The sequence below is a fragment of the Nomascus leucogenys genome, chromosome 11, assembly GCF_006542625.1.
Source record: "Nomascus leucogenys isolate Asia chromosome 11, Asia_NLE_v1, whole genome shotgun sequence".
NCBI lineage: Eukaryota > Metazoa > Chordata > Mammalia > Primates > Hylobatidae > Nomascus > Nomascus leucogenys.
In genome coordinates, this window is record NC_044391.1 from 57,627,762 (window position 1) to 57,647,353 (window position 19,592).

General features: G+C 50.6%; 1 protein-coding gene across 6 annotated transcripts; it reads left to right on the plus strand.

Annotated features, from left to right (window-relative positions):
- The first annotated feature begins 71 nt into the window (after positions 1-71).
- Positions 72-19,499, plus strand: AAAS (aladin WD repeat nucleoporin). 6 transcript variants are annotated; one of them, XM_030822570.1, is made up of 16 exons: positions 72-109; positions 5,086-5,213; positions 10,614-10,669; positions 10,956-11,047; positions 11,243-11,289; positions 11,535-11,633; positions 11,944-12,087; positions 17,247-17,367; positions 17,687-17,811; positions 17,948-18,008; positions 18,154-18,244; positions 18,441-18,534; positions 18,620-18,687; positions 18,836-18,917; positions 19,037-19,121; positions 19,253-19,499. In XM_030822570.1, the coding sequence occupies exons 10-16, from the start codon at positions 17,964-17,966 to the stop codon at positions 19,475-19,477; spliced, it is 690 nt and encodes a 229-aa protein (XP_030678430.1). In that variant the 5' UTR covers positions 72-109; positions 5,086-5,213; positions 10,614-10,669; positions 10,956-11,047; positions 11,243-11,289; positions 11,535-11,633; positions 11,944-12,087; positions 17,247-17,367; positions 17,687-17,811; positions 17,948-17,963; the 3' UTR covers positions 19,478-19,499. The 6 variants fall into 6 exon arrangements, with proteins under 6 accessions (XP_030678430.1, XP_030678426.1, XP_030678427.1 ...); XM_030822566.1 differs by lacking the exon at positions 72-109 and adding an exon at positions 899-1,070; XM_030822567.1 differs by lacking the exon at positions 72-109 and adding an exon at positions 4,079-4,293.
- The last annotated feature ends 93 nt before the right edge of the window (positions 19,500-19,592 follow it).

Below are 19,592 nucleotides of genomic sequence, written 5' to 3' on the forward strand. Positions count from 1 at the left end.
CGCTGGGCTGAGGGGGCTCACAGGCCGCTCCCCCCGGCCTGGGCCCGACTCCCAGCTGCGCCCCGCGTCGGACTGTCCACCGCGCGGGTCGCAAGAGGCGCTGCTACGGGTGGGAGGGGGCAGGCGATCCTGGGCGGGCTCGGATTACGAGCCCCCTCCCCACCCTGACGCCACTCCCGCCGCCGCCCAGGTGCGAAATCTCCTGCCCTCCGGCTGGGCGCGCGGCTTCAAAGGCGCTTTGAAGAAATCCGAGTTCCGAAGACTTCTTTAGTGGACTGGGGGCTGTGATGGAAGAGACCCGGGAGAGGGGGCTGGGGCGGAGGAAGGGCGGGGGGCGCCTTGGAGCTGGTCTGAGCGAGGCGGCGGCCTGAAGTGGACCCCTGGGATCCCGCCCCAACCCCGCCCGGCGGGCTCCTCCGGACCCCCCAGAGTCTGGCCCTCTCGCCTCCCGGTCTCCGCCTGTCCGGTGCCAGCTCCCGCCCGCCGCAGCCTCGCGGTCCTCCCCTCCCCAACTCCTCGGCCCCTTTCATCTTCCCTAGACTCCGCTTGGGGTTTTGCTGGTTTCTGGGAGATAAAAACCGCTTCAAATAGCGGCGGCGCGCTGCCAGGACAAACAGGGCCGGGCGGGCCATGTGCGCCTGGTTACCGGCCCCGGGTCGGGACGCTGGGCTCCAGCGGGCCCGGGAAGGGGTAGCGGGCGGAGCTCCAGGCACCCAGACTCCAGCGACGACTCCCAAAGTAGGGGGCCCCTTTTAGAAGCGGCCTGCGCGCTGTCTCGGTTCCTGCCCAGGTCGTAGGGAGGGGCCGGCGGAGACCGCCCGCTAAGCGCTCGGAGTCCATAGGGCGGTGGGTCACGGTCGCTGCGTCGCCGGGCCAGCCGCGCCCCCTGGTGAAGTTACTGGGTGAACGCGCTGGGCCTGGACTTGGGCCTTTCTAGAACCCGCAAATGGTGAAAAGCGTTCCACAAACGTTAAATAAGCAGTATGGGGGAGGGGACAGTACTTGTGCCAGGCCAGTGCGGGGGCAGCGGGCGGAACAGCACTGTTCTTCTCTCCAGTTCACCTTACAGGGTAAGATGCAGGCACCTAACCGATCATTATAACCTGTTGGTGAAAATCGAGGTTTCATCGAAGGATGCAAGTTGCAGGCCAGAGTGATTTTTCCTAGGGGTATCTGGGTTTGGATGGTGTTACGACTAAGGTACAAACGGAAACTATCGTGGGTCCTCAGTGCTCTCCACTAATCTGTCAGTCACCGACTCTCTCTCCCTCAAACCTGCCCACTTCCCGTCCTCAGGGAGAGCTTTCCCAGCCAGGTTCCCCAAACCATCCCCAGTGTATACCTTATGCTCTTCAAGCTTTCTGTCACTTCCCAGGTGACGGTGAACTCATATAGGAAATTAAATGGGGCTATGGGAAAAGGTTAGAGCAGGGGTCCCGCCACGGCCCGTAGTGTAGGTGGCCTGTAAAGGAACCGCACACCAGGAGGCGAGCTGAGCAAGCTGAGCTCCGCCTCCTGTCAGATCAGCGGCATTAGATTCTCACAGTAGCGCGAACCCTGTTGTGAACTGCGCACGTGAAGGACCTAGGTTGCCCGCTTTTTATGAGAATCCAACTAATACCTGATGATCTCAGGTGTAACAGTTTCATCCCAAAACCATTCCCTCCCCCGCTCCCCGTGGAAAAACTGTCTTCCACTAAACCTGGTGCCAAAAAGGTTGGGGACCGCTAGGTTAGAGCCTTGCTACTTAAAATGTGGCCTGTGCAGTATCAGCTGGGAATTTTTTGGAACTATAGCCTCTGAGCACCACCCTAGGAGATGCTCAGGTGATTCCTATGTCCCTTAACAGTTGAGAAGTACTAGATTAGAGATCCACTTGCCTTCTCAGGTGAAGTGCATTTTCAGGAGACTCTGGAGCCCTTTGTTTTCTGACCTGGTAATAACTCTCTCGGGGGGAATTTTTCAGGTGAAAAAGAAGGGCAGACATGGAATCCAGAATACTAGAACTAAATGCCCCCTAGATTATTCAATGAGACTGGTTGCTCTTGGGAGTGGGGACTGCCTTCTACATCTTCAAATCACTTAACATTTGTTAATGAACTATGACCAAGGTCACCTAGTTGATGGCACGGTTATAGCTATTAACCTCTGGCATTTGTTTAGCACTTTAAAATTTATTAAATAGCTTCACTTTATTATTTTGTATGGAAAACAACCATATGAAATAATTAGGACACTGCAAATGAGAAAAGTGAGACTCAAAGAATTCAATGTTTTTTCCAAAGTCTGTAAGAGGGGCCCCCATTCTCTTTCTTTCTTTCCTTTCTTTCTCCCTCTCCCTTCCCTCCCGTTTTTTTTGTTTGTTTTTTTTTTGAGACGGAGTTTCGCTCTTGTTGCCCAGGTTGGAGTGCAGTGGCGCGATCTCTGCTCACTGCAACCTCCGTCTTCCAGGTTCAAGGGATTCTCCTGCCTCAGCCTCCCGAGTAGCTGGGATTACAGGCTTGCACCACGATGCCCGGCTAGTTTTGTATTTTTAGTAGAGATGGGGTTTCTCCATGTTGGTCAGGCTGGTCTCGAAATCCTGACCTCAGGTATCAGCCCACCTCAGCTTCCCAAAGTGCTGGGATTATAGGCATGAGCCACCGCACCAGGCTCTTTCTCTCTCCCTTTCTTTCTCTCTTGCTTGCTTGACAGGGTCTCGCTCTTTGACCCAGGCTGGAGTGCAGTGGTGCTATCTTGGATCATTGTAGTCTCGATTCTCCCATCTCAGCCTTCTGAGTAGCTGGACTAAAGATGCTTGCCACCACCACGCTGGCTAACTTTTGAATTTTTTGTAGATGCAGGGTCTTGCTATGTTGCCCAAGCTGGTCTTGAACTCCTGGGCTCAAGAGATCAGCCTTGGCCTCCCAAAGTGCTGGGATTACAGGTGTGAGCTACCACACCCAGCCTCACTTTTATTCTTAAGTGAGAATAACTGGTTTGGGTGTATCTAGGTTCAATTTCTCTGTGACTCACTTTCCTCGTGGTGACAGAACAGCACCCACCTTATGGGGTTGTTAAGATTATAAAAGCACTTATTGTAATAAGTGCTCAGGATAGTTTTGCAGCCCGGCAAGGTGGCTCAGGCCTGTAATCCCAGCACTTTGGGAGGCCAAAGCGGGCAGATCACTTGAGGTCAGGAGTTTGAGACCAGCCTGGCCAACATGGTAAAACCTCGTCTCTACTAAAAATACAAAATTAGCTGGGCGTGGTGGCGCATGCCTGTAATCCCAGCTACTCCAGAGATTGAGGCAGGATAATCGCTTGAACCGGGGAGGCAGAGGTTGCAGTGAGCTGAGATAGCGCTACTGCCTTCATCCTGGGCAATAGCGTGAAACCCTGTCTTTCCAAAAAAAAATAAAATAAAGTTTTCCTTTTTTTTTTTTTTTGAAACGAAGTTTCCCTCTTGTTACCCAGGCTGGAGTGCAATGGTGCGATCTCGGCTCACTGCAACCTCCCCCTCCGGGGTTCAAGAGATTCTCCTGCCTCAGCCTCCCGATTAGCTAGGATTACAGGTGCCCGCCACCACGCCCGACTAATTTTTGTATTTTTAGTATAGATGGGGTTTTCAGCATGTTGGCCAGGCTGGTCTGCAAACTCCTGACCTTCAGATGATCCACCCACCTCGGCCTCCCAAAGTGCTGGGATTACAGGCGTGAGCCACCGCGCCTGGCAGGAAATGTTAGTTTTCCAACCGTCCCCACCTCCCTTTCCAGGACTCCTAACCTTGTGGGTGCAGCACTGTTCCTCCTCTCTGAGGCTTTTCCCTCAGCTTTCCAGCCAGCTGCCTGTGACATAGCCTGTATTTTCCTCTGGGTGATCCACAGGCCTGGGAGGGTTAATTTGGTACTTCCCTGAATGTGGCTTATTTCGGGCTTTCTAAGCGCTAAGATAGTGAGTGGGAGAAGGTGTTCGGGAATTCGGAGCTGGGAAAAACAGTAGTCTCATGGAAAACAACAGAAAAAAACCCCACTCCAGCCTGGTAACCAACGGTTGGCCCCAGGACGTGTCCGCGCTGCTCCCCCTCCGGCCGCCAGGGGGCGCAGGAAGAAGCTTTGGAGGTCTGTCCCGGGACCGCGTACTCGTCCTTCTTTCGCATTAGTCTTTTCTTCACTTCCGTTGAGTGCCGCCTCGCCGTTTGTCCCTTGCGGCTACCCGTCCGCATACGAATCTAGCCCGGGAACCGAGTTGCGGGAGTGCGGTCTGTGCCGTTCCGGCCAGGAGATTTGCCGACTGCAGACGTCCTGCGAACCGGCAAGATGTGCTCCCTGGGGTTGTTCCCTCCTCCACCGCCGCGGGGTCAAGTCACGCTATATGAGCACAATAACGAGCTGGTGACGGGCAGTAGCTATGAGAGCCCGCCCCCCGACTTCCGGGGCCAGGTGGCCAGGGCGAGGAGGGAGGGGACCTACAGACGTGGGGGCGGAGTCGGAAACAACTGGGGAAGGGAGGCAGTGTGGCAGGGGCAGGGTCGCAGAGTCTGGCGGACTGGAAACAGCTTGGCCCCGGCAGGAGAATAGAAGGGCTGGAATCTGTTTTAGGACTGGGATTGGAGTATAACGGGGGGTTAAGGAGCTGTGGAGGAGGCCTAGAGGGAATGAAGAGAATGAGGGAGAATCTAGGGAGTGTGAGGATGCGGGAGAACTATCTAAAAGTTGGGGACAGTATCTGGGAAGGATCAGAAAGATACAACCTGGAACTTTTTTCCGTGGTGTTCCTGGGAAGGACAAGGAAGGGAAACTGACGTTTACTGAGCGTTTGCTATGTAAGAGGCTGAGTCAGGTGTTTTCTAAAAATGTTATATGGTTTCATAATCACAGCAACCCTATGAAATACTATTCTACTTGCGCTAAAATATTATTCCCGTATCTTAGATACGGGAGCTAAGACTTGTTTCCCATTCTCACAAGTGTTAGCTTTGTGGAAATGGGAAACAGACCTCTGGAATCTCTTATACTTAGCCCAGCGGTGGGTCGGAGATGGCAAGGAGTTAAAGATTTGGGAAGAGACTGACTCACCGTCACACCCCTCACTTTTGTGCTATAGTGGATCAATCTTCCTGTCCTACACCTGACCAAGGATCCCTTAAAGACCCCTGGAAGGCTGGACCATGGCACAAGAACTGCCTTCATCCATCACCGGGAGCAAGTGTGGAAGAGATGCATCAACATTTGGTGAGGCACGGCAAAGGGTTTCCTGGGTCATAGTCTGCAGATCCTGGAAAATGAGTCACTACCCCTTTACCTTGGGGTGTTCTTCAAAAGACTTTTATTCAGGCTGTCTCCATGAGAGCTGTATATCCTAAATCATACGAAATTTTTAGTCCTTATTGTAGAACTCAAATGCTCAATAAGTGTCAGGTTGAGGCAGGAGGCTTCCTTGCCCTTCCCAGGAACACTATGGAAAAAATACTTCCATTTCATCTCTAGTAACTTGCCTTGCTTTCTGGCTTGATTAGGTGAACCTGCTCCCTGCCCCCACCTCATGTCATTAGCACTTCTGAGCTTTTACCTAAAGCTCAGCAAGATCAGATATAAGGTTGCACTGAATAATCTCCTACATAGGTCTTCCACTTTGCACTTGTAGGAGTGGAGCTACACTACCTGGTTTCATTTTCTTTTTTTTTTTTTTTTTTGAGATGGAGTTTCACGCTTGTTGCCCAGGCTGGAGTGCAGTGGCACGATCTCAGCTCACTGCAACTTCCACCTCCCAGGTTCAAGCGATTCTCCTGCCTTAGTCTCCCGAGTAGCTAGGATTACAGGCATGCGCCACCAAGCCCAGCTAATTTTGTATTTTTAGTAGAGACAGGGTTTCCCCATGTTGGTCAGGCTGGTCTTGAACTTGCGACCTCAGATGATGTGCCCGCCTCAGCCTCCCAAAGTGCTGGGATTACAGGCGAGCCACCGTGCCCGGCTCATTTTATTTATTTATTTTTTTTTTTTTTTGAGACTGAGTCTTGCTGTGTTGCCAGGCTGGAGTGCAGAGGTGCGATCTCGGCTCACTGCAGCCTCCGCCTCTTGGGTTCAATCAGTTCCCCTGCCTCAGCCTCCCGAGTAGCTGGGACTATAGGGATGTGCCACCACGCCCAGCTAACTTTTTGTATTTTAGTAGAGATGGGATTTCACCATGTTGGCCAGGCTGGTCTGGACTCCTGACCTCAGGTAATCTGCCTGCCTTGGCCTCCCAAAGTGCTGAGATTACAGCTACTGCACCTAGACCTATTAATGGCACATATTAATTCCTTTAAGGGTTATTTATGCCAGGCACAGTGACTCACGCCTATAATCCCAGCGCTTTGGTAGGCTGAGGCCGGCAGATTGCTTGAGCTTAGTAGTTCGAGACTAGCCTGGGGAACATGGCGAAACCATGTTCTTTTCTCTACAAGAAAAGTACAAAAACTAGCTGGGTATGGTGGTATGCACCTTTAGTCCCAGCTACTCGGGAGGCTTATGTATAGGAGGATCGCTTGAGCCTGGGAGGTGGAGGTTGCAGTGAGCCAAGATTGTGCCAGTGCAGTGACACTGAGTGAGACCTTGTCTCAAAAAAAAAAAAGGGTTAATATTTTTATTAATACCATTACCATTTGTAGGATAAATTCCTAGAAATCAAGTTGCTGGCTCAGAGGGTATGTTCATCTGTAATTTTGTGAGCTGTTCCAAATAGTCCTCTGTCAAAATTGTACATGTATATGGTCCCACCAGCAGTGTATGGGAGTGCCTGTTTTCCAACACATGTGCTGTCAAGCTTTGATCTTTGGTACTTCAGTACAGTTTAATGGGCATGCCTGTGTGTGTGAAGTTGAATATCAATTTGTTGAAAAGCCATTCGTTCCCAGGCTCCTTCTTGTCTCCTACTTCTGTGGCTGCTGCTTCTCAGGCTTTTTGGTGGCTCCTCTTCCTGATGTCCCTTAAATGTTGGTGTTTTTGGTGCTAGATTTCCAGTTGATGCACCAGACCTGGTGTTCACGTGTTTGCCAAATTATCCTGCTTGAATATTTCACAGACTTCATATATTCAGCATGCTCAAATCCAGTCTCTTTATTTCTCTCTCCAAATCTGCTCCTCTGGATGGTTCACTTTAAGGAATGATCAAATTACTCATTCAGGAAAAAGTGGTTTGAGTATAGGTTCTGGGGTAGATAGATGGTTGAATCCTGACTGCTACTTTGTACTTAGATTACCTTGTTCATATTAATTAACCTCTTCACACGTTTGTTCTCTCATGTAAAAATGCAGTGATAGTCTGGGCGCGGAAGCTCATGCCTGTAATCCCAGCACTTTGGGAGGCCGAGGCAGGTGTATCACCTGAGGTCAGGAGTTCGAGACCAGCCTGGCCAATGTGCTGAAACTCCGTGTGTAATCCTAATTACTTAGGAGGCTGAGGTACAAGAATTGCTTGCACCCAGGAGGTAGAGGTTGCAGTGAGCTGAGTTCACACCACTGCACTCCAGCCTGGGTGACAGAGTGAGACTCTGTCTTAAAACACACACACACACACACACACACACACACACACACACACACACACACACACTCTGAAACCCCGTCTCTACAAAAAATTTAAAAATTAGCTGGGCATGATGGTGTGCGTGCGTAGTCTCAGCTCTCGGGAGGCTGAGGCAGGAATACCTGAGCTCAGGAGATTGAGGCTGCAGCGAGCTGTGATGGTGATACTGCACTCCAGCCTGGGTCAAAGAGCAAGACCCTGTCTCAATAAAATAAAAATAAATGCAGTTATAACAATACCTATCTTGTAGGATTGTCATAATGGCTTGATTAGTTAATGTGAGGCACCTAGTCCAGAGCTGGCACATTGTAAGCGTATTAGCTGATGTAATTATTACCTAGGTGTTTCTGTTGTATTGCTCTTTCCTTCACTAATGTCTGATTAGTCTTCATATCTTGTTTATGCTAATTCCTAAATCTCTCAAATCTGTCTCTTTTTCTTCATCCCCACCAGTTCAGGCCACTTTCACCTTTTTCCTAGCTTCCTGAAGTAGATTCTTTTTTTTTTTTTTGAGACTGAGTCTCACTCTGTCGCCCAGGCTGGAGTGCAGTGGTGTGATCTCAGCTCACTGCAACCTCTGTCTCCTAGGTTCAAGCAATTATTCTGTGTCAGCCTCTGAGTAGCTGGGACTACAGGTGCACACCACCACGCCCGGTTAATTTTTGTTTTGTTTTATTTTTTTGGTTTCTTTTCTTTTTTTTTTGAGACGGAGTCTCGCTCTGGAGTGCAGTGGCGTGATCTCGGCTCACTGCAAGCTCCGCCTCCCGGGTTCACGCCATTCTGCCTCAGCCTCTCCGAGTAGCTGGGACTACAGGCGCCCACCACCATGCCCGGCTAATTTTTTTGTATTTTTAGTAGAGATGGGGTTTCACCGTGGTCTCGATCTCCTGACCTCGTGATCCGCCCGCCTCGGCCTCCCAAAGTGCTGGGATTACAAGCGTGAGCCACCGCGCCTGGCTTATTTTTTTGGTTTCTTTTTGAGACGGAGTCTCGCTCTGTTGCCCAGGCTAGAGTGCAGTGGTGCAATCTCGGCTCACTGCAAGCTCCGCCTCCCAGGTTCACTTCATTCTCCTGCCTCAGCCTCCTGAGTAGCTGGGACTACAGGCGCCCACCACCAAGCCTGGCTAATTTTTTGTTATGTATTTTTTTTTTTTTTTTTTTTTTTTGAGACAGAGTCTCGCTCTGTTCCCAGGCTGGAGTGCAGTGGCGCAATCTCGGCTCACTGCAAGCTCCGCCTCCTGGGTTCACACCATTCTCCTGCCTCAGCCTCTCCGAGTAGCTGGGACTACAGGCGCCCGCCACCACGCCCGGCTAATTTTTTTTGTATTTTTAGTAGAGACGGGGTTTCACCATGGTCTCGATCTCCTAACCTCGTGATCCGCCTGCCTTGGCCTCCCAAAGTGCTGGGATTACAAGTGTGAGCCACCGCGCCTGGCCTAAGCCTGGCTAATTTTTTGTATTTTTAGTAGAGACGGGGTTTCACCGTGTTAGCCAGGATGGTCTCGATCTCTTGACCTCGTGATCCGCCCGCCTCAGCCTCCCAAAGTGCTGGGATTACAGGTGTGAGCCACTGCACCTGGCCAATTTTTGTATTTTTAATAGAGATGGGGTTTCACCATCTTGGCCAGGCTAGTCTCAAACTCCTGACCTCGTGATCCACCTGCCTTGGCCTCCCCGCGTGCTTGGATTACAGGTGTGAGCCACCGTGCCCGGCCCTGAAGTAGATTCTTAACTGATTTATTTTTCTCTATTCTTTTTTTTTTTGAGACAGCATCTTGGCCTGTTGCCCAGCGTGGAGTGCAGTGGCGCAAACATGGAACACGGCTCACTGCATCATCAGCCCCCAGGGCTCAAATGATGCTCCCTCCTCAGCCTCCCAAGTAGCTGGGACTACAGGCATGTGCCACCACACCTGCCTAAGTTTTGTATTTTTTTTGTAGAGACAGCATTTCTCTGTGTTGCCTAGGCTGGTCTCAAGCTCTTGAGCTCAGGCGATCCACCTGCCTTGGCCTCCCAAAGTGCTAGGGTTGAGCCACTGCACCTGGACTTTTTCTATTTTTTCTCTTTTTTTTTTTTTTCTTCTGAGATGGAGTCTTGCTCTGTTGCCCAGGCTGGAGTGTGGTGGCGTGATGTCGGCTCACTGCAACCCCCGCCTCCTGGGTTCAGGTGATTCTCCTGCCTCAGCCTACCGAGTAGCTGGGATTATAGGCATGGACCACCACGCCCGGCTAATTTTCATATTTTTCAACATGTTTCACCATGTTGGCCAGGATGGTCTCAATCTCCTGACCTCGTGATCCGCCCACCTTGGCCTCTCAAAGTGCTGTGATTACGGGTGTGAGCCACCGCGCCTGGCCTTTTCTATTCTTTTTTTTTTTTCTTCTTCTTTTTTGAGGCAGAGTCTCACTGTGTCGCCCAGGCTGGAGTGCAGTGGCATGATCTCGGCTTACTGCAGCCTCTGCCTCCTGGGTTCAAGTGATTCTCCTGCCCTGCCTCAGCCTCCGGAGTAGCTGGGACTACAGGTACGCACCACCATGCCCGGCTAATTTTTGCATTTTTAGTAGAGACAGGGTTTCACCATGTTGGCCAGGATGGTCTCAATCTCCTGACCTCGTGATCCGCCCACCTCAGCCTCCCAAAGTGCTGGGATTACAGGCGTGAGCCACCGCGGCCAGCCTGGCCTTTTCTATTCTTATCACTCTCTAATTTGCAGCCAGACTGCTCTTTATAAAATGCTGCTGTGTGATCTGTTTATTCTTCTCCTTAGAACCCTTCCATGGCTTTCCATTCACTGTCTTAGAGCAAGTCCCAACTCCTTAACCTGCTCACAAAGCCCCAAAAGTCCTCTGAGCCTTGGTTGTCTCATCCGTAAATGGGTAGAATCTCGTTCAGATTTGTGAGATATGTAAATGAAAGGACAGCATGTAGAGTGCCTGGTACATAGTTGGCACTCATTAAATGTAAGTGCCCATATTTTTAATACATGTATATTGAATGAATGAATGAAACTGGTAGAGAGGGACAGAGGGGATCAGAGTAACCTGACCTACATTTTCCTCCCTTATCAGGCGTGATGTAGGCCTTTTTGGGGTGCTAAATGAAATTGCAAACTCAGAAGAAGAGGGTAAGTATTTTTCCCTCCAGGCTTCCTTAGTTTTGTGGTTATCTCCCCTCCATATTCTTGAACTCACCCCAACACCTGTTGGCTCAGCCTCTTTTAGCCCTATTTTTCCTGTCCTCTCCTCTCCCTACCCAAATAACCCAGAGTGGGTGTCCAGAGTGAGGTGTTGAGAGCACTTACTGGGCAGAAGAACCTGGGGAGTGCCTGTCCTTCCTTGTCTTTCACCTAGAGGGTACCTGGTAAGAGGCCTGTGAATGGTTTAATCAGAGCTGCTTCCTCAACCCTACAGTGTTTGAGTGGGTGAAGACAGCATCCGGCTGGGCCCTGGCACTCTGTCGATGGGCCTCTTCCCTCCATGGGTCCCTGTTCCCCCATCTGTCTGTAAGTTTGGCTTCCTCCCCAGCCCTCTGCATTTGCTGTGTCCCCATCCTACTCTGCCCCCATTCCTATCCTTGCAGGTCAGGGTTGGGTGTGATGACTTCAGAGGGTAGGAGTGGTCCACCTCCCCTGTTAGGAATATTGAGGAGATGGGCTCCTTTTGCCCCAGTGTGTCCTGTGTCTACTTTGTTCTTACAGCTCAGGAGCGAAGATCTGATTGCTGAATTTGCCCAAGTCACAAATTGGTGAGTGCACAAGCCCTGGAGCTTTGTGGGAAGGAAGTCCTGAACCTCGAAACTTACTTTGGGGAGAAGGCAAAGACTCCTACTCCTTTTCTGATTGCTCACCATATTCTCATTCCTCCTGTTCCCCCAAAAAAGAATACAAGAAAAAGTAGAAAAAAAACCATGTCCTTACTGGAAATGAATGTGAGCTTCTGGGCTTGGGTAGGGATAGGTGCAGGAACTCTTTATGTTAACCCCTTCCTTAGGTCCAGCTGCTGCTTGCGTGTCTTTGCATGGCACCCCCACACCAACAAGTTTGCAGTGGCCCTGCTAGATGACTCAGTCCGTGTGTATAATGCCAGCAGGTGTGTGTGGGGACACCAGGTGGGCTCTGACTTGTCAATATCACCTTCCCTTGCCAGCCTTGGTTCCAGGGAGTCCTGTAGTTCTTGAACCTGATTCATAGGGCTCCGTCCAGAACTGGGGTCAGAGAAGCTCCATAACTGGATGTGTGCTTTTTCTAGACCTAACCTTTATCCCCTCCTGTCCTATAGTACCCCTGGCCCCTGGATGGATCATCCTTCTTCTCTGTGGCTTTCCCTCTTTAACTGCACTCTGGTCCCTGGAGCCTTAGTGTTCCTGCCTTGACTCAGTTTCCTGCCCCTTCACCCTTAGCACCATAGTCCCCTCCCTGAAGCACCGGCTGCAGCGAAATGTGGCAGCTCTGGCCTGGAAGCCCCTTAGTGCCTCTGTCTTGGCTGTGGCCTGCCAGAGCTGCATTCTCATCTGGACCCTGGACCCTACCTCCTTGTCTACCCGGTGAGTCCTAGTAGCCTGTCTTACCTTGGCCTGAGAGTTGTGCAATGCTAAGCATGGTGGGTGGTGAGGAGGTCTGAAAGGAGAAGTTCTTTGTCCTCACAGCACTTCCCAGGGCTATGGGAAAAGCAGATGTAAGATCAAGGTGGGTTGCTGAGAATAATCTGGAGAAAGAGAACTAGGGGCTTTTTGGATTATGGGGACAATGTGTCTATGGGTTACGGGGTGGAAAGACTGTCTTTCAGAGGACTATCAGGAGACTTAAAGGAAGTGTGAAGAAAATTAGTACTGATAAGATCAGAAACTAATGAAATTAGAAAAAGAATACCTGTGAGAACTAACTAAAAATAAAACCAGAAACTCGTTCTTTAAATTATTATTATTATTTTTTTTTCCTTTTTGAGACAGAGTCTTGCTGTCGCCCAGGCTGGAGTGCAGTGGTGTGATCTCGGCTCACTGCAGGCTCCGCCCCCCGGGGTTCACGCCATTCTCCTGCCTCAGCCTCCCGAGTAGCTGGGACTACAGGCGCCCACCATCTCACCCGGCTAATTTTTTGTATTTTTAGTAGAGACGGGGTTTCACTGTGTTAGCCAGGATGGTCTCGATCTCCTGACCTCGTGATCCGCCCACCTCGGCCTCCCAAAGTGCTGGGATTACAGGCGAGAGCCACCGCGCCCGGCCTGGTTCTTTAAATTATGAATAAGCTGGGCTCGGTGGCTCACGCCTGTAATTCTAACACTTTGGGATGTGGAGGCGGGTGGATCACCTGAGGTCAGGAGTTTGAGACCAGCCTGGCCAACATGGAGAAACCTTGTCTGTACTAAAAATATGAAAATTAGCTGAGCGTGGTGGTACACACCTGTAGTCCCAGCTACTCGGGAAGCTGAGGCAGGAGAATCGCTTGAATCTGAGAGGCGGAGGTTGCAGTGAGCTGAGATCATGCCATTGTACTCCAGCCTGGGCAACAGAGTGAGACTCTGTCTCAAAAAAAAAAAAAATTATGAATAAAGGCTGGGGACAGTGGCTCACACCTGTATTCCCAACATTTTGGGAGGCCAAGGCGTGAGGATCAGCTGAGGTCAGGAGTTTGAGACCAGTCTGGCCGACATGGTAAAACCCGTCTCTGCTAAAAATACAAAAATTAGGCCAGGCGCAGTGGCTCATGCCTGTAATCCCAGCACTTTGGGAGACCAAGGTGGGTGGATTTCTTGAGGCCAGGAGTTCGAATCCAGCCTGGCCAACGTGGCCCCATCTCTACTAAAAATACAAAAAAATTAACTGGATGTGGTGGTGCATGCCTGTGATCCCAGCTACTTGGGAGGCTGAGACACAAGAATCAGTTGAACCCGGGAAGCAGAGGTTGCAGTGAGTTGACATCACGCCACTATAGCTGCACTCTGGTCTGGGCGACAGAGTGAGACCGTCTCAAAAAAAAAAAAAAAAAAAAAAAAAAAAAAAAGTCCGGGCATGGTGGCTCACGTCTGTAATCCCAGCACTTCGGGAGGCTGAGGCAGGTGGATCATGAGGTCAGGAGATAGAGACCATCCTGGCTAACACGGTGAAACCCTGTCTCTACTAAAAATACAAAAAATCAGCTGGGCGTGGTGGTGCTCACCTGTAGTCTCAGCTACTCGGCAGGCTGAGGCAGGAGAGTCACTTGAACCCGGGAGGCGGAGGTTGCAGTGAGCTGAGATCACGCCACTGTACTCCAGCCTGGGCAACAAAGCAAGACTCTGTCTCAAAAAAAAAATATATATGTATATATATACACACACACAGGTATATATATGTGTATATGTGTATGCACATAGATATATGAATAAAGAAGTAAACCTTTTGGTCAGCCTAATTAAGGAGAAAAAGAAAATCAAAGTATAGGCCGGGCGTGGTGGCTCACGCCTGTAATCCCAGCACTTTGGGAGGCTGAGGCGGGTGGATCGTGAGGTCAGGAGATCGAGACCATCCTGGCTAACACAGTGAAACCCCGTCTCTACTAAAAATACAAAAAATTAGCCGGGCGAGGTGGCGGGCGCCTGTGGTCCCAGCTGCTCAGGAGGCTGAGGCAGGAGAATGGCGTGAACCCCGGGGGGGTGGAGCCTGCAGTGAGTCGAGATCATGCCACTGCAGTCCAGCCTGGGTGACAGCAAGACTGTCTCAAAAAAGAAAAAAAGAAAACCAAAGTATACTATTTTTAGAAGTGGAAAGATATAGATATGGTAGAAAATAGAAGAATTATAAAAGAATATTGTGGACATATTTAGGCCAACAGATTTGAAAATCTGAAGGAAATGTTTGATTTCTTTTTTTTTTTTTTGAGAAGGAGTTTCACTCTTGTTGCCCAGGGTGGAGTGCAGTGGCATGATCTCTACTCACTGCAACCTCAGCCTCCCGGGTTCAAGTGATTCTTCTGCCTCAGCCTCCCGAGTAGCTGGGACTACAGGCACGCACTAGCTAATTTTTGTATTTTTAGTAGAGATACGGTTTCACCATATTGGCCAGGCTGGTCTTGAACTCCTGACCTTGTGATCTGCCCGCCTTGGCTTCCCAAAGTGCTGAGATTATAGAAGTGAGCCACCGTGCCCTGTGGAAATGTTTGATTTTCTAGCAAAATATAAGTTACCAAAGTGGATTGTAGAAGAAAATAATGAGTTGTTTTTTTTTTTTTTTGAGATGGAGTTTCACTCTTGTTGCCCAGGCTGGATGGAGTGCAGTGGCACAGTCTCGGCTCACTGCAACCTCTGCCTCCCGGGTTCAAGCGATTCTCCTCTTGACCTCGTGATCCGCCCACCTCAGCATCCCAGAGTGCTGGGATTATGGGCGTGAGCCACCACACCTTGCCTGTCCTCCCTCTTTTTGTTGCAGGATCTCCCTGATTTATTTTTATAAAGCTAATGTAACCCTGATACCTAAACCTTGACAATAGGTACTATAAGAAAAAAATACGTGATCACAGATTTTTTTTTGGGGGGATGGAATCTCACTCTGTCGCCCAGGCTGGAGTGCAGTGGTGCCATCTCAGCCCACTGCAACAACCTCTGCCTCCTGGGTTCAAGTGATTCTCCTGCCTCAGCCTCCCAAGTAGCTGGGACTACAGGTGCGTGCCACCACACCGGCTAATTTTTTATTTTTAGTAGAGACGGGGGTTTCACCATACTGTCCAGGCTAGTCTCAAAGTCTTGACCTCAGGTGATCCGCCTGCCTCGGCCTCCCAAAGTGCTGGGATTACAGGCATGAGCCACTGCACCTGGCCTGTTTTTTGTTTTTTTTTAGAGATGGGGTTTCATTACGTTGCCCAGGCCGGAATACAGTGGCTATTCACAGACTCAGTCATCGCACACTACAGCCTTGAACACCTGGGCTCAAGTGAGCCCCTTGCCAAGTAGCTGGGACTACAGGTGTGTACACCGTGCCTGGAAGGTTGTTGGTTTTTTGTTTTTGTTTCTACTAAAAATACAAAAATTATCTGGGTGTGGTGGTGCGTGCCTATAATCCCAGCTACTCAGGAGGCTGAGGCAGGAGAATTCGCTTGAACCCAGGAGGTGGAAGTTTCAGTGAGCTGAGATAATGCCATTGTACTCTAGCCTGGGTGACAAGAGCAAAACTCGATTTAAAAATATTTTTTTAAATAAATGAACAAAAAACAAGGCCAGGCGTGATGGCTCATGTGTGTAATTCCAGCACTTTGGGAGGCTGAGGCAGCTGGATTGCTTGAGCCTAGGAGTTTGAGACTAGCTTGGTCAACATAGATGCTGTCTATACAAAAAATAAAAATAAAAAAACTAGCTGGGCGTGGGGTGTACGCCTGTAGTCCTAGCTACTTTAGAGGCTGAGGCAGGAGCCTCAGGAGTTTGAGGCTGCAGTGTGCTATGACTGTCACTGCACTCCAGCCTGGAGTGTGAACCACCATGCCTGGCCCACGAAATATTTTTTACAGCATTATGTATAATAAAAAATTACAAGTCAAATGTCCATTTGTAGAGGCATGACTGAATAAATTATAGTTCATCTTTTGAGTGGTATACGATGGAGCCACTGAAAAGAATGAGATGAATCTGAACCCACCTGCAAAGGCAGCTGTGATTTATCGTAAAGTTCAAGAGAATTAAATTGTACATCCGTGACTAAGACTTCACTGGAGCTGAAGGTGGTTATAGTTAAGTGGAAAGAGAAGGTGGCATTAATTCAGGTAGTAGCCTTCATCTGTCAGGCCAGGCACATGGCTCTGGAAATACACAGCTGCAGACACATGGCAGGCGCCCTCAGGTAGTTCCCTGCTGGTGATGGAGGCCGAGCCACATGCAGCATCTTTTTTTTTTTTTTTGAGACGGAGTCTCGCTCTGTCGTCAGGCTGGAGTGCAGTGGCACGATCTCGGCTCACTGCAACCTCCATCTCCCGGGTTCAAGCAATTCTCCTGCCTCAGCCTCCCAAGTAGCTGGGATTACAGGCGAGCACCACCACGCCCAGCTAATTTTTTTGTACTTTTAGTAGAGACGGGGTTTCACCATGTTGGCCAGAATGGTCTCTATCTCTTGACCTAGTGATCCGCCCGCCTCGGCCTCCCAAAGTGCTGGGATTACAGGCGTGAGCCACCACACCCGGCCTGCAGCATCTTTATGATAAGCAGCAAATGTGGGAGCTGCAGAGTTGGGAGGCACTTTGATACGGCAAGGCAGGAGGGCTGTTTGGGAGCACAGGATGTGTTCTGAGGAGTGTTAGATAACTCTGGAGAGAAAAGGTTGGAACCTTGAAGTAATGTCATAGATTATTAATCCTGGATGGATGGATGGCCAGGCTGGATGGCCTGTGGGCAGACAGCTGTGTTCTGGGGTGGGACCTGATATTGCCCCAGGGCAATACCTTCTAGGTTACTGGTTAGGTTTTGCCTTCTCATGGCCTATCTCGTGAAAGCACTCTCTTTCACCCTGGCCTGAGACCTTGCAGATTACCTCTTCTCTGTTGACCTGCTCATGGTGACTTGGTCTTTTTTCCCCTTCGCTGTTTTTTTCTTTTAACTTCCACAATCCTTATTCATTTTTCACAACCTGGATTTGAGCCCAGAGTGGGCCATCAGAATAGGAGGTTTTAGCAGGAGGCAAAGAAATAGAATTTTGGGGATGGCTTCTTGTTGTCTTCTGACTCCACATCCTGTGTTCCCCTCCAGACCCTCTTCTGGCTGTGCCCAAGTGCTGTCTCACCCTGGGCATACACCTGTTACCAGCTTGGCCTGGGCCCCCAGTGGGGGGCGGCTGCTCTCAGCTTCACCCGTGGATGCTGCTATCCGGGTGAGTGGGTCCCTGCCCCTCATGCGCATTTCAGTCCTGGCAAAAGTGTTCCTCACTCGGTGGTGGAAACATCTTGGGGGAAGGAGGAGGGACCTTGGTCCATTCAGTCTTAAACTTACCCAGAGAGGAGCTTTGCCATCAGACTCATGAGGTTTAAAATTCCGCTGTCTGTAATTGTCGGCATGAACCTGTGCCTCATGTTTCACAATCCCTCTCCCGCTTCCTCTCGTTTCTGGCTCTTTGTACATTAGAGAGGCCAGCCCACTGTGAGATGATAGGGTGCTTGAGTTTTCCCTTATCTCCTGCCCCACTCTCCTAGGTATGGGATGTCTCAACAGAGACCTGTGTCCCCCTTCCCTGGTTTCGAGGAGGTGGGGTGACCAACCTGTTCTGGTCCCCAGATGGCAGCAAAATCCTGGCTACCACTCCTTCAGCTGTCTTTCGGTGAGTGGGAGAAGGGTGGAGGGAGGGCAAGGACCTAGAGAAAGGCACTTAGCTCCTGGAAGCTCTGTCAAGGGAGGTAGGTCCGAGTTTTGGAACTTAGAGGTCCTGAGCTGTAATTTGCTTTTCTCTGGCTCAGAGTCTGGGAGGCCCAGATGTGGACTTGTGAGAGGTGGCCTACTCTATCAGGGCGCTGTCAGGTAAGAGGGGACTCTTGATTCACAGACACTGGGGAGGAGATGATTCCAATGGGCCCCTGATGCTCCCAAGCCTGGCCACCTCTACTTTCCCTCCTGCATTCTACTATAGACATACCTTCTCCTGCCTTTTGCTCCCTGACCCCAGACTGGCTGCTGGAGCCCAGATGGCAGCCGACTGCTGTTCACTGTATTGGGAGAGCCACTGATTTACTCCCTGTCTTTTCCAGAACGTTGTGGTGAGTTAGGGCAACACTTCAGTATTTGGGGTGGTCAGAGGGAGGCAGCAACCTTTGGTAAGATGCAGCTCTGAGGGATAAAGGGAAATATAGAAGCTTAGGAGATTTCGAGGTGTTGATGCCTTTGGTGAGCTGGCGGGGGACCAGTGAGAGGCCTGTTTGTTGCAAGAACCTCTCTGCTCTTATCCGTCCACAGGTGAGGGAAAGGGGCGCGTTGGAGGTGCAAAGTCAGCAACGATTGTGGCAGATCTGTCTGAGACAACAATACAGACACCAGATGGTGAGGAGAGGTGAGCTGAGTGGTTGAGGGAGTGGCAGTGAAAAGCAGGTGGAAGGGACCACACTGAAACTCTCCTAACCTGTCCTTACCCACAGGCTTGGGGGAGAGGCTCACTCCATGGTCTGGGACCCCAGTGGGGAACGTCTGGCTGTGCTTATGAAAGGTAAGAGGCAAGGATGAAGGGCTCAGCCCACAGCCATCTTCCCAGTTAATCTAGTGAGGCTGTGCCCTGGCCTGGAGTTCTCCTCTGCCCCTGTCCTGGGACTCTGCCTTCAGAGTTCCTCCCCTATCCCTGGATCCATTTCTTACAGGAAACCCAAGGGTACAGGATGGTAAACCAGTCATCCTCCTTTTTCGCACTCGAAACAGCCCTGTGTTTGAGCTCCTTCCCTGGTAAGTGCCATGTGGGCCCTTAGGTCTGGACTTCTCACCAGCCTTCCTGCACAAAACCCACATCCCACTACATTCAGCTTCCTTCTCGCCTCCGGTTGCCTGCTCACCTTTTCTTCTAGTGGCGTTATCCAGGGGGAGCCAGGAGCCCAGCCCCAGCTCATCACTTTCCATCCTTCCTTCAACAAAGGGGCCCTGCTCAGTGTGGTGAGTGTGCCAGGCTGCTGGGGCTTCCAGGAGTTGGATGGAGAAGCTGAGGACCTTGGCTGCTGTATGGCTCTGCCAGGTGGCCCTTCTTTGGGCCCAGACTCTGATCCTTTTCCTTCCCTTCTCTGCAGGGCTGGTCCACAGGCCGAATTGCCCACATCCCGCTGTACTTTGTCAATGCCCAGTTTCCACGTTTCAGCCCAGTGCTTGGCCGGGCCCAGGAACCCCCCGCTGGGGGTGGAGGCTCTATTCATGACCTGCCCCTCTTTACTGAGACATGCCCAACTTCTGCCCCTTGGGACCCTCTCCCAGGGCCACCACCTGTTCTGCCCCACTCCCCACATTCCCACCTCTAATAATAAAAGTTTTCTACTCAGTTACCAGTCTGTCTTTTCCAGGGAGTTGCATTGGGGTACAGTATGGGAAAAAAGCATGGACTTTGGGTTAAGGCCCTGTTCTGTCACTTTTTAG

Bases quoted from the DNA above. Each gene is read 5' to 3' on its own strand.
- AAAS (XM_003252058.4), top strand. From the start codon at position 4,299: ATGTGCTCCCTGGGGTTGTTCCCTCCTCCACCGCCGCGGGGTCAAGTC. The intron at 17,812-17,947 runs GTGAGTGGGAGA...TCTCTGGCTCAG, and splicing joins ACTCCTTCAGCTGTCTTTCG to AGTCTGGGAGGCCCAGATGT. The intron at 18,009-18,153 runs GTAAGAGGGGAC...CCCTGACCCCAG, and splicing joins CTCTATCAGGGCGCTGTCAG to ACTGGCTGCTGGAGCCCAGA.